Source organism: Arvicola amphibius, chromosome 10 (assembly GCF_903992535.2).
Source record: "Arvicola amphibius chromosome 10, mArvAmp1.2, whole genome shotgun sequence".
NCBI lineage: Eukaryota > Metazoa > Chordata > Mammalia > Rodentia > Cricetidae > Arvicola > Arvicola amphibius.
The window spans coordinates 36,089,359-36,103,239 of NC_052056.1; the positions used below are offsets into that span (position 1 = coordinate 36,089,359).

General features: G+C 37.1%; 1 protein-coding gene across 1 annotated transcript in view; it reads right to left on the reverse strand.

Moving 5' to 3' along the window:
- Gabrr3 (gamma-aminobutyric acid type A receptor subunit rho3) overlaps positions 1 to 1,866 on the reverse strand; it is a 52,572-nt gene extending 50,706 nt beyond the window's left edge. Inside the window, exon 1 of the mRNA XM_038346451.1 lies at positions 1,742 to 1,866. Within this exon, the coding sequence (XP_038202379.1) occupies positions 1,742 to 1,866 (125 nt within the window). The remainder of the gene's footprint in view (positions 1 to 1,741) is intronic.
- Positions 1,867 to 13,881: the final 12,015 nt, after the last annotated feature.

Below are 13,881 nucleotides of genomic sequence, written 5' to 3' on the forward strand. Positions count from 1 at the left end.
AGTCACCTGCGCCTTTCTTGATTCATTGTTGACAGGGCTTGCCTTGTATGTGCCCAGCGCAGCTAACTCCCTCCTATCGATGTAGGTGAATGATGACACTAGTTTTGTGATGGGTTTTTTTTCACCTATAGCTACTGTGACATAGATGCGGACTAGTATGATGGAATAGCTCTTATTATAATTTATCCTTCCCTTCCGTTAACATCAATGGGACAGCCAGAAAAATCTATTGCCTTAAATGACAGATGATAATTAATATACTCTCCATTTATTATAAAATAAACTACATAAATATTAGAAGCAACCTGAAACAAACAAAACCAAAAATCACACATAGTCTGACATAATCTTTCATTCATGCTTAATTTCCTTGGAGAGGATCCAGAAAGAAGTTAACTTAACTAGATCCTGTGTCATCTCAGGTCTGTGGTCTGAGAACAGACTGGAAGAAAAGTGTAGGAGGTACACTTTACAAAGCAGGACCAAAGTGACAGTAGTAGATTTCCTTCTCAGGCCCATGACCCCATGAGCTCTGGGAAGTTGGCTGGGTCCAGTACCAGGCATGATTTCTCTCCTGTTGAGTGGGCCTTTAAGTTCAGTCAGACAGCTGTTGGTTGGCACCAACATGTGAGTGACACTTAATGCATCTTTACCTATATCTTGCCTTGTTGGTCATTGTCATGGTTCATAGGTAGAAAGATTGTAAGAGACAAATAAGAGGACATCTGCTGTGAAGTTTCCTAGAAATGACTGCATCGACAAGACTGGAACAATGGCAGTATCAGTGGACATGTGAATGTGGAAGGTGGAAGATTTCATAAAATCCCACTCCTAGCAAAGAACTAAAAGTGACTAATGAGGGCTGAGAGAAGGATCCCCCCTTATTGGTTGTCCAATAAAGACTGATCCACCCTGACACTACATACATGCAGATAACAAAATTTGGTCTCAAAATGGTTATATTTGTATATTTGCGTATATACATATGTACACACACACATATATATGTATGTACACACATATGCATATGTAAATATACACATCCATATACAAATATACATGAATACACATATACATATACACATATGTACATGCATACACATACACATGTTTGTGTAACAATAATAGTCAAAGAAAAAGAGTCTATCAACTTGAGAGTTTGTTGGGGCACTGGAGGGGTTGAAGGGGAGAAAAAGGAAGGGGAAAATGATGCAATTCTATTTCAACTAAGAACATATTTAACAATGACAATGAGTCAATCTTCAGGAAGATATTTTAAATTAATGAATACTTTTCAACAGATAATAAATGGTGTTGATGCTTCCTTACACTATCTCTTCAAAGTATAAAAAGCTATTTTGACCTCCAAAAAAACTGACGTAGAAAAAAGTTGTTTCTTAAACTACATCTAATTCAAAATTTGGAGAAACTGTAAACATGTATCATTGTTAATGATAAATGCATGCTACACTGAAGAGACCAGCTCTCTGAAGGATGACCCATATGTGAAACATTTAACTATTTTCTTCCCAAATAAATACAATTAAATAAACAATGCCAAAGATGGAAGAGTCCATGCTTTTGGATGTTAACCAGAGGTGATTTATTCTGATGGGTCAGACACAGATACTGCAACAAAGATGGGCTTCCCTTAAAGATACGTTTCTAGATCAGCAGAAGGTCTGAGGAAGTTGTTGGGAGAAAGAGGGAAATTGTCGATGACTGTATTTCTGTATCTTACCGTGTTTGTCTCACTGAAGCCAGGCATTGCTGTTGGTGCTTCTTGATGGCAGAAGTAGCAGAAGCATCTGGAATCCACGTGATCCAGGTGTAGATGAAGAAGACAAACCAAACAGCCAGCACCATGTCTTCCAAAGAAAGTGTAGAGAGATGCCACCAATACAGCTACTATTTCCTGCCCATGTGTCTTTCAAAAAATAATTATTACGTCATGAAAATGAATGAAAGAGAAAAAAAAGCAGATATTGTCTTCAATGCCGTCCATTGTTTCTGTAGATTAAGAAGATTAGCATCGCACACAGTTATGTGTCTGTCTACATTGTCAGCAATGTAAGGAAAATAAGGCAACACCTCTTGTTTGCCCTCTTTCTAAGGGAGCTGCTTAGCACGATGCTTGATTCCCCACTGACATCCTCGGCAGACAAAGAAGCTAGGTTAGGTCCTAATCCGCTTAATCCAATGCAATATGATTTGTATATATGTAATGACTCTGTAAAATAATATGCTTAATGAGAGAAAGATGATTAATTTAATCTTAATTACACATTGTAAACAAGGCTTTTTCTTTTATCCTGATATTTCATTTAATCTGGAATGAAATTCTTTCCTCTCCTTAAATACACAGCCCTTCCTGCACAGCAGAAAATAGTATTTCTGTACTTTCAAGTAAACTATCACATTTAAGGGTTTATTCCCTTCATAACAAAAGTAGTTCACTTTAAGGGTAAATATAGTAACAAGCCTCTACATGAAGTATTACTATCCTGGATAATGCACCAAACATTAACCTGTCTCTGTTAAATTAGAGTCCTATGCTTTTCTAAAAGCAGGCTGCCTATATTCCTGCTTGTAGGTACTATGCCATGTATGTCTTAGGTAGGGCTCCCCATGCTGTAATAAAACATTGTGACAAAAAGAAGCTTGAGGAAGAAAGGATTTATTTCATTTTACCTCTCAGTCCCGAGTCCATCATTAAGGCAAGCTAAGCCAGGAACTCAAGCAAGAACCTGGAGGTAGAAACTGGAGCAGAGACGATGGAGGAATGCTGTTGACTGGCTTGCTTTCCATGGTTTCCTTGTTCGGTTTGTTTTATAATGTTTGCCAGTACCACTTGCTCAGGGCAGCACCATCCACAATGGGTCAGATACTCCTTCATCAATTATTAATCAAGAAAATGCCTCACAGGCTTTCCTACAGGCCAATCTTATGGAGGTATTGTATTTTCTCAATTGTGGTTGCTTCCTCCAGATGAATCAAGTTTGTACAAAATGACAGAAGACTAGACAGAAGACTGTCTGGATGTAAAATGCCATGGAATGGACACTCAGTGAAATTAACTTTCTATAACTAGAATATTATAAGATAGGGAGCACAGTGACAGAAACAGTGGGAGGAGATCTGCACATTGCTTCAGATAGACGTGTGAACTTAACATCTTGTACGTATTGTTAGAAACCTATGCATTAATATATTTTAACTCAGACTGTGTATTCTTTTAGCTCATGGGTCAAAGCCTCTTGTGTTTTAGGCATGTTGTTATTGTTCTTCTTCTTTTCCTTTATCTTCTTCTTTTTCTCCCCTTCTTCACCTCCATCCTCTTTTTTATTCTGTTCCCTTGCAGTATCTGATAACTTTGTTCTTCATTTTCTTTCTTGTTTTATTTTTAAAGATTTGTTTATTAGGTATACAGTGTTTTGACTGCATGTATGCCTTCATGTCAGAAGAGGTCGCCAGATCTCCTTATAGACGGTTGTGAGACACCATGTGGTTGCTGGTAATTGAACTTAGGACTTCTGGAAGAAGTGGTCTTAACCTCTGAGCCACCTCACTAGCTCTATTCTCTGTTTTCTATCTATTCTTTATAAATAGTGAACAAATAGAAAGTTCAGTATTTCCATAGAAACCCTTTATTTTTCCTGGTCTCTTTAAAAAAAATGCCTAATCTTCCTCTTCTTCCCAATCCTCTATGGCTATTAAATATAGCTATTTTGAAACATTTTGTTCACACAGACACACACAGGGTAAATATATGAGAATAGAGTAAAGGTAGGGTGTGCTAACAAATGAGCCACTGGGCCTCAAATCTTCCTTAAAACAAACAATTTGACGACAGACAGACAAAAACTTTCAAACAAAAGATGTTCCTCTAAAACATCCAGTTTGGGAAATTATTGCTTACAGGTAGAACCACGCTTTATCAAAATGCTATTGCTATGATTCTAAAGCTGTTTATGATGACTATTAAACTTTTAAGTTCATAGTGAAATGTGTGACCTGTTAAAACTCAGCAATGGAGAAGGAGCTCTTAGAGTACATGCTCCTGAGTAAACTGTGAGCATGGGGAACCTGGGAGCGGGTTGAAGGGGAGGGGACAGGCAGGGAGGGGAGCAAAGAAAAATGTAGAGCTCAATAAAATCAACAAAAAAGAAAAAAAGGAAAAAAGTACATTTCACCCAAAGGAATGCTTTTTTTTGTTTGTTTTTGAGACAGGGTTTCTTTATATAAAAGTACTGGTTGTCCTGGAACTCACTTTGTAGACCAGGCTGGCCTCAAATGAATGAGTCTTTAAATTGGAAGCATCTGCACTAAAGAGCTGAGTGGACCTTCTCAGGACACCTGCTTTTCAGAAATGCCTGTCAGTTTAGCTTACCTCCTCATCACTTGTAGCAGGCTCAGATGCCTGGGGTGCCCCCTTCATCATAAGGACAAATCAATGACGAGACCTCATCTGAACTCTTTGTTGAGTCTTTTCTTTTTTTCACGTCTAATATTGATATTTAATATATTTAATGAATATAATGTTTAATTATAACACTTTATAATTTTTGTGATTAATTTTTAAGTCAGAAATGGTCTCCATAAAAATACGAACAAGCCAGTGACTTAATGTGGAAACAGCTGGCTCATAAGCGGCCTTAGCGTTTTCATTCAATTACAAGGAAGCATCTGTCTCTTGAGGCTGAGAGGGCTTGTGGATCTTATCCCTTTAGTGTTTTTCTTTGCAAACCCAGTAAGTATCTTAAGAAAAAAAAATCAGAAAACCACATCTGTCAAAATGAGAAACTGGCGATTATCAGGAAACAAAGTATGGTGCTGGCCCTGGAGAAGCTGGTAGTAGCTTCAGCTGGCCCTTAAGCTGGCCCTTGCATAAGTTGCCTCATTCACTCTTCCTCCATTCGGATGATGTTTGCCTGTTTCTCTGGCAAGGAACCAAGAGTGAACTCAGGTAGAATGGCTGGGCCCTCAAATTCTTCTTGGGTATGGAGCTGTCATTAGCCCACAATAGAAAAGAATAGTAAAGCCAAGCTCAGTTTAAAGTTGGATCAAATGTAATCAACAACAACAATAGCAACAGCAACAATGACAATAATTCCAGTGCTTCAGAAATTTTCAAGTGAGCTTCTTGAATATCACATAGACAAATATGTTGATCTAGAAGTTGTAGTCATAAAATGTTGATCCAGAAGGATTTTTGGAGGTCATTTGGTTCACATCAGCTCTTCTTTTTTTTCTTTTTCTTTTTTAAAAATGCAGTCACCCCATGGCATTACTGAAGAACTTATTCCAGAAGCCAAATGAGGCTGAAATACAAGGATTCTCATGCCTTACATATGATATGTATGTTCTGCCTGTAATCTGTTCACAGCCCCAAATGTAGCATGGATTCTAATTGTTCTTAATAATAAAAACCTGATGTCAGCTATCAGGGGGTGAAAGCTGAAGGATCAGAGAAGCAGAGAGGTCAGCTTCTAAAGTTCTTACCTCTACTAGTGCTCAGAGCAAAAGGGTGATCCTGTCCTCAGACTGCCTGCTCCTCAGACTGCATCCTCAGGCTGACTGCTTCAGACTGACTAATGCTTTCCCAGACTGCCTGTCTCAGCCTTTTGCTCAGAGTGACCCTCAGACTGACTGCTTCAGACTACTGCTTAGACTGCATTGCCTCCTGTCTCCTCCCACCTTATATTTCTCTCTCTCAACCCAGCCATATCATTTCTGTCTCCACCTCCCTAGTTCTGGGATTAAAGGTGTATGATCCCAAGTGTGAGGAAAACCTTTGTGTAAGCTCTGTTTCTCTTTTAGATTGGATCAATTTTGTGTAGCCCAGGGGGGCCTTGAACTCACAGAAATGTGTCTGCCTCTGTCTCCTGTGTCCTGGGATTAAAGTATGTGCCACCACTGTCTGGCCTCTAGTGGCTTAACTCTGCCCTCTGATCTTCAGGCAAGCTTTATTTGTTAGATTACAAACAACGTATCACTACACCCCAAAACACATAAAAATTATTTAAAACATTTATTAGATTTATTATTTTTTCCACATGTGAACATGTCATCTCTCTCTCTCTCTCTCTCTCTCTCTCTCTCTCTCTCTCTCTCTCTCTCTCTCTCTCTCTCTCTTTCTCTCTCTCTCTCTCTCTCTCTCTCTCTTTCTCTCTCTCTCTCCTCTCTCTCTTTCTCTCTACATGCGGAGATCAGAAGACAACTTTTGGGAGTCAGTTTTCTCTCTCTGCCATGTGGGTCCTGGGAATCAAACTCAGCTCATCAAACCTGTCAGTGGGTGCCCTTACCTACCAAGTCGTCTCATTGACTCCTCCTGTATTCTTTAAACCCTCCCCAGATTACGAATAGTTCTGGTATAATGTAGATTCTGTGTAAATAACTCTCTCACTGTATGGAATGGAAGAGAATGGAAACAGGCTGCGTATGTACCACACAGGAAAATGTTTGGTGATAAGTTTAGATCAGCAGTTGTTTGAAACTACGTATATCTGACCTGGGATTAGGGAGAAGCAACTGTAGAGTGAAACTAGGACAACAGTGAGCAGTCAGTCCATCTGTCTGTGCTTTCAGTTTATGTCAGAAATTGTTTACATTTGGAAATATAATGGCGTATCAGAAATATAATTGTCTGTGACATGGCATTTTCCCTTTCCTGTAAATTTTTTCTCTCAATTAAGAGTTCTGTCTCAGTATATTGCTATTCGCATGAAATATGGTTCTTTCACTCCCCTCTCACACCCTTGCTAGAATCAGCTGTGGCAAGAGCGGGTACCAGATAAAGCCACTAGAGTGAGACATGCTAGTTAAGATGTAATTGCTCGATATTTCCACGAGATGGAAGCAAAGCACACACATTCCTACCTGCACCCCGGCATTTTCTTAAGCTGTCTTTTTAAAAGAAAACCCACAAACTGAATGAAAATTAATTTGTGCTTGTCAACACAAGAGAGAAGGAAAGAGAAGATTAATGACAAATACTATAATGGTTTAAACAATAACCAAAAAGAGAAAATTATTGAAAAATAGTCAAATGGTTTAATCAACAATAAGAAATTAAACCCTGTTACTAAGATAGATGCATTTTTCTCTTTTTGAATGTGGTTAGTGTTTATTTCTTATATTGAATAGTGAGCACAGTTTAAGGTTCTACTTTCTGCTATAGAAAGAAAATTATTTTTATTTTTAAATACCAAGAGCTAGAGAAGAATGCAGTGGAAACAAGAGCTTTCTATCAAAAAGACTTGCTGACACGAATACTGTTTGACATGAGATTCACAGGGCCTGGAAGGTGCGGCTCTGGGACTGGATGAAGAAGGTTCTGGATGATTCTCTTTTTGGGGGTCGAGCATTATTTGGCTTACACTTCCACATTGTAGACCATTGTTGAAGGGCAGGAACTCAAACAGAGTAGGAACCTGGAGGCTTCATACCAACAATAACAGCAACACCCTTAAGTAGGTATGGGTCACTCTGGAATATTACAAAGAGGCAATAAAACATAGTAGTCTTGAATGTAATAGTCAGATTTTCTGAAAATGGAATATAGTTCCACTTACTGGTTGTGTGAATATTAACAACAACAACATTTTTCTATATGTCAGTTACTTCATATTTCCTTGAATTCATGGTTCAGACATGTCAACACATTAACTCTGCTTATCCAAGAATATAAAAGTCTTTCCATTTTCTTGTTTCTTGATTTCTTCAGTGTTTTAAAGCTTTCAATGTAGATATCATTCACATCTTCTGCTGGAAATATTCTAGCAGTGAGTTTCTTGTCTTCCATCCAACTTCTGTGTTTTTCAAATGGAGAGTTAAGACTGTTTACCAGTTGGGGTTATTATTGAAAGTGAACTCTCTCTAATTTTATTCTCACATGTCTTGAATACATTTTCCTTATTTCTTCTCTCTGCAGTGTGAGAAGCCTGAGGGGAAGTGATGGAAGTGAACAGGATTCAGAGCTGCAAGTACCCTTGTTCCTGGTGTTCTTCATTAATATTAATTCTGTAAGATCTCAAAATGACAAGGTAACTAGGAAGGAAAAGGCCTATGGTAGATTCAGGTTGAAATATTTATTTTAAAATGTTAATATGTTATTTATTTTTCATCCTTGAATATGTCTCATTTTTCTATTTAAATCACTACATAACTTACAGATAGCATGAGCTAGATGTAAAAACTTTTAAGTATAGAGTTAAATTTTTATTACCATAAATTGCCAACAGGAGAGCATATGCCTCAGTTTTATTCTTCTAAGCCTTATCTATTACAAAAAAGATGAGCAAATTTCTCTCTACAAAAATCAAATGCTAAAAGTGAGTTAAGTCACCATTTTATACTCCTTACTCTCTGTCAAATACAAGAAGGACTTGATATTTATTCTTTCATTTTGCTCCTGTTACACCTTGTTAAACTCCTATTATTAATTTTAAAAGTGAGGATACCAAGACTTAGAGAATTTACTTGATTAGTGTTTTCGAGGCAAAGACCTTTAACTGGTGTGCTTTAAAGTCTATGGTATTAACTTTGTAACTCTGCCTCTCCTATGGCTGAATGCAGAAACATAGTATTTTTTTTGTATCTTTAACATTTTATAGTGATATGAAGCATAATTTCAATTGTCATTGCTAACTTTATGAAATGTTGCATGTTTTTCCTTTGTTATTTTTGAAATTTATGTAAGTTTTTGTATAAGATTACCTTTCAGATTAATATAGTTTTCTAGTCAAAATATTTCCTAATTATTCTATCTTAAGTAGGATTAAAATTATATATTATTTTAATCGATTAAAACCCCTAACTGGTTGACTATTCATAATCAAGTTGTTACGAATATCAAGATAGTGGCCTAAAGTTAGACATATTGAGCAGAATACAGAAATAAACAAATAGCAAAACCTTGAAAACTGATAGTCTTCAATTAATAGTGTTTAAAATTACACGTTTTTATTGAGAAAATTAAAGTTAACTGATATTCTCATTATATGTAAAAATCAATTCAAAATAAGCTATTTGCTTAAATAAAGGTATATTACAAACTCTATTACTCCCAAGAAACAAAAAACCTCTTACATTTGCCTGGACAATATTTGTTGAATATTAAGCCCAAAATTATAAGCATGAAAAGTTAAAATAGACTGTAAAGATTTTGCATAAAATAACCAAAAATAACTGAATGAGATTATAACCTATATGGTGGGACAAAACATATGCAGGTCATGTATTTGATAAACATAAGATATGAAAAATAAAGAACAGAAGCAAGAATGTCATAAAAAGTGATTAAAATGAGAAAGTATAGATATTTTGTGATGAGGAAGTAAAAAATATCCAGCAAATAACACACATATACATACACACAAACACACAAATTACTTTTGGCTAGTCTAAATTTTATAATGTTATATTTCCAAATATATATTATAAATCTGCTCATTGTAGATTTAAGGAACAAAATTCTGAGCAATATTAACTTAGTTTGACAATGATTTTTAAATTCTAGAAGTTTAAAAATAATAAATTCTTAATAAAAATAATGTAGCCAGAAAAACAGATCATGGTTTCAGATTATTTGCATATGAGTTTGTGAGTATTTAACATTATTGCTTAAAATAAATGTAAAATGTGCGTGTACAGTAAATTAATTTTCTAATAGCATACACTAGTACTGCATGTGGAAGTCTGAGAAGTCAGAAAAATGCATATATGAAAATGTTATTTGTGTTCACCAGGGATCAGTGAGATTGAAGCAATTTCTTTTCTTTGTGTTTTTGCATCACTTTATTACCTTAATTATTTTGAAAAGAAATCACAGCTGACCTAATTGACAGCTAGGGAGCCTTCATGGGACTACTTAGGCCCTCTGCATGAGGGTGACAGTTGCACAGCTTGGGCTATTTGTGGGACTTCTAGCAGTGGGATCAGGACCTATACCTGCAAATGAGATGACATTTTGGAACTTATTTCCCATACTGGCATGCCTTGCCCAGCCTTGATGAAGTGGGGGAACTGAGTCCTGCATCAACTTGATATGCCACAGTTTGTTGAATCCATGGGAGGCCTGCCCCTTTCTAAAGGGAGGAGGAGTAGTTGGGATATATGGGAGGTGGTGGGGAAGGAAGAGTAATAGGAAAGGAAGAGAAAACTGTGGTTGGTATGCGAAATATATGAAAAATTTTAATAAAAATGTAGATGGAGATTACATTTTGTTTCTCAGCCACTCAGAAACTGCATTAATTAAAATGTTTCACTGTTGAGAAAAGTTTAAATTTTTAAAACATTTTAAATGTCACATTTTGTAGGTCTTTGAAGTGTTGAAGATTATCTATCTAACTGGAATATTTTTCTAAATATCTAGGAAACCTAACTAACATGACTACTAGTTTAACTAATATAACTGTCTGTTAATTTGTAATTTTTATTATACTTTACAATTTTTAAATGAACTATATATACATAATACCTTAAACAACAGCAGAAATACATATGCATAACATAACAAAATTGACCTAAATTTGTATCATTAGAACAGAATCCATACCAATGTAAAGTATTTATTTCTATATCATATCCTTCCTATTTTCATTGCCTATTTATAATCAACCCTTTTAAAATGAAAATAAACATTTATAAACAATAATTTTGGGAATTTGGGCATTGTTTTTTCCAAACTGCTTTCTGCTGCTTGTTGGGTGAAGTATTTTTAGGGTTTATAGAGACATTTTGGGGGGGAACTTGTTCCATCAAACCATATTAGTTTAGAAGGAATCCACAGGTCTCATCTTCTGTGGAAAAAAAAATCAGAACTTTCTTTTCCAAAGTAACATATTCTTAGACTCGACTTTTGGAATCAATATACATATATAAAATATATAAATGTTTAACTTAGCAGTCAAGAGAATAAAATGTCTCTTTGCAGTAAAGAAATTCAAAAAGAAAATGTTTCTCTGCAGTAAAGAAATTTAAAGATAGCACACTAATATAAATAATCTAGACTCTCTGTGTATTTTCATCTTTAGGAAGCTTATTTTTAACTCTATTACTTGTAGAGAGGAGCTGCAGGCAGGCCTGCTTTTCGTCTTGCCCGGCTCCCGCATGGTTAGCTTTACACCGGAAATAACAACACACAAACTGTATTCATTTAAACATTGCTTGGCCCATTAGTTTCAGCCTCTTACTCACATCTTGACTAACCTGTATCTAATAATCTGTGTAACACCACGAGTGGTGTCTTACTGGGAAAGATTCAGCATGTCTGACCTGGCGGCTGGCTCCATCGCATATGACTCAGGTCAGAGGATCATGGCGACTGCCCAGAGAGGAGAGGCATGACATCTGCCTGAGGCATCTGCCTCACTCTCAGCATCCTGTTCTGTCTACTCCACCCACCTATGTTCTAACCTATCAGGCCAAGCAGTTTCTTTATTAATTAAACAATGAAGCAGCAGATAGATAGAAACACTCCTACATCAATTACTTTTTAATATTTATTTTATTACCTTGCCTCCTTTAATCTATGCCTGTCTGTAATCTTTTATATTACTTTTACTGTCTCTTTTAAGACTTTGCTTTATTTTTTGAAACTATTTTTTATGTAATTATCCATCTCTTTTTCCTCTCTCTCCCAAGCCTATTTATATATTTTTTATTTTTTCTATCTATTTATTTATTTATTTATTTATTTATTTAAAAATTTCTGCCTCCTCCCCGCCTCCCATTTGCCTCCCCCTACCCCTCCACTCCCCCTTCCTCTCCTGTCTGAAGAGCAGTAAGGGTTCCCTACCCTGTGGAAGTCCAAGTTCCTTCCCCCTCCATCCAGGTCTAGGAAGGTGAGCATCCAATCAGGCTAGGAGCCCCCCCCCCCCAAGCCAGAATGTGTAGTAGGAGCCAAATCCAGTGCCATTGTCCGTGGCTTCTCAGCAGCCCTCATTGTCCGTCATGTTCAGGGAGTCCAGTTTTATTCCATGCTTTTTCAGCCCCAGTCCAGCTGGCCTTGGTGAGCTCTGATTAGATCAGCCCCACCATCTCGGTGGGTGGGTGCACCCCTCACGGTCCTGACTTCCTTGCTCATGTTCTGCCTCTTTCTGCTCCTCATTTGGACCTTGGGAGCTCAGTTCGGTGCTCCAATGTGGGGCTCTGTCTCTATCTCCATCCATTGCCAGATGAAGGTTCTATGGTGATATGCAAGATATTCATCAGTATGGCTATAGCATCTGGCCTTTTCCGGTTTCCTCTCTTTAGCTGCCCAAGGAACTAGCTGGGGGCATCTCCCTGGATACCTGGATACAAGTCTCTTGACAACCCTAAAATGGCTCCCTTAATTAAGATATATGCTTCCCTGCTCCCATATCCACCCTTCCTGTATCCCAACCATCCCATTCTCCCAAGCTCTCCCCATCCTCCCCTTCACACTTTTCTCTCCCCATCTCTCCTTGCCCCCATCCCACCCTGCCCCCAAGTTCCCAATTTTCGCCTGGCAATCTTGTCTACTTCCAATATCCAGGAGGATAACTATATGTTTTTCTTTGGGTTCACCTTCTTATTATCTTCTCTAGGATCACGAATTATAGGCTCAATGTCCTTTATTTATGGCTAGAAACCAATTATGAGTGAGTACATCCCATGTTCATCTTTTTGGGTCTGGGTTACCTCACTCAGAATAATGTTTTCTATTTCCATCCATTTGCATGCAAAATTCAAGATGTCATTGTTTTTTATCACTGAGTAGTACTCTAATATGTATCACCAGAACCCAGCAATCTTACAACAGGAGGATTTGAAGACCTCAATCAAGAAGAAGTAGAAAACCTTGACTTTTTGAAAGTGATAGAGGCCCTTAAACAGGAGATGAAAAACTCCCTTAAAGAAATGGATAAGAAGAATAACAAAAAGTTTGAATAACTGAGTAAATCCGTAAATGATATCCTAGGAAACCAAGGAAAAACAACCAAACAGATAATGGAAACAGTTCAAGACTTGAAAACTGAAATGGAGGCAAGGAAGAAAACACAAACCGAGGGCTGGCTGGATATGAAAAATCTAGGTAAACAAATAGAGACTACAATAACAAGCATAACCAACAGAATACAAGAGATAGAAGAAAGAATCTCAGATTCTGAAGATACCATAGAGAAAATAAATGCACTGATCAAAGAAATCAACAAATCAAACAAATTCTCATCACAAAACATTCAGGAAATCTGGGACACAATAAAAAGACCAAACCTATTTATATTTTTAAACATATTATGCCTCATCTAAAGGTTCATTTTTGTCTAAATCTGTCTTTAATGTGTATCTCTAATTCTTTTGTGATCACTGCTTTGAACTGTTAAGTAAACGTGGGTAAGACCAGAGTGCTTTGGCTGTTGGTTCTACCCTTTGCAGTCTATTTACCACCAGTTGTGGGATGCATGTTTACCACCCCAACTCTGGGAAGCAGTTGGCCCATGCTGACACCAAGTAACTTGTAGCATATTGCTCACAAAACCCATTCAAGCTGGACCTCCCAAAAGAGCCAGAGCCATTCTTGCCACCAGCACAAATTAAGAAGCCATTTCTTTTCTTTACTTTTTGTTCTTTTTTTCTTTTTCATTTTTGGTTTTTCAAGATGGGGTTTTTCAAGGAAGCTATTTCTTAAAGAAATCAAGCAGGGTTTTCTGCTAAGGCTGAGTCAGGAAGCCTTCTCTTAAAGGAGCCACGCCTCTACTTGCTGTCAGCAAAGAATCTATCTAAAAACTTGTGGCTACGAAGAAGCTCCAATTGACTTGTATTTTTGTGGGTCTAGAAGCCCTCTTATTTTTTAAGCTTTACTTTTAGGTCTTATGTGAATCCATGCTCTGGATGGTGGGCCTCATTCTGTAG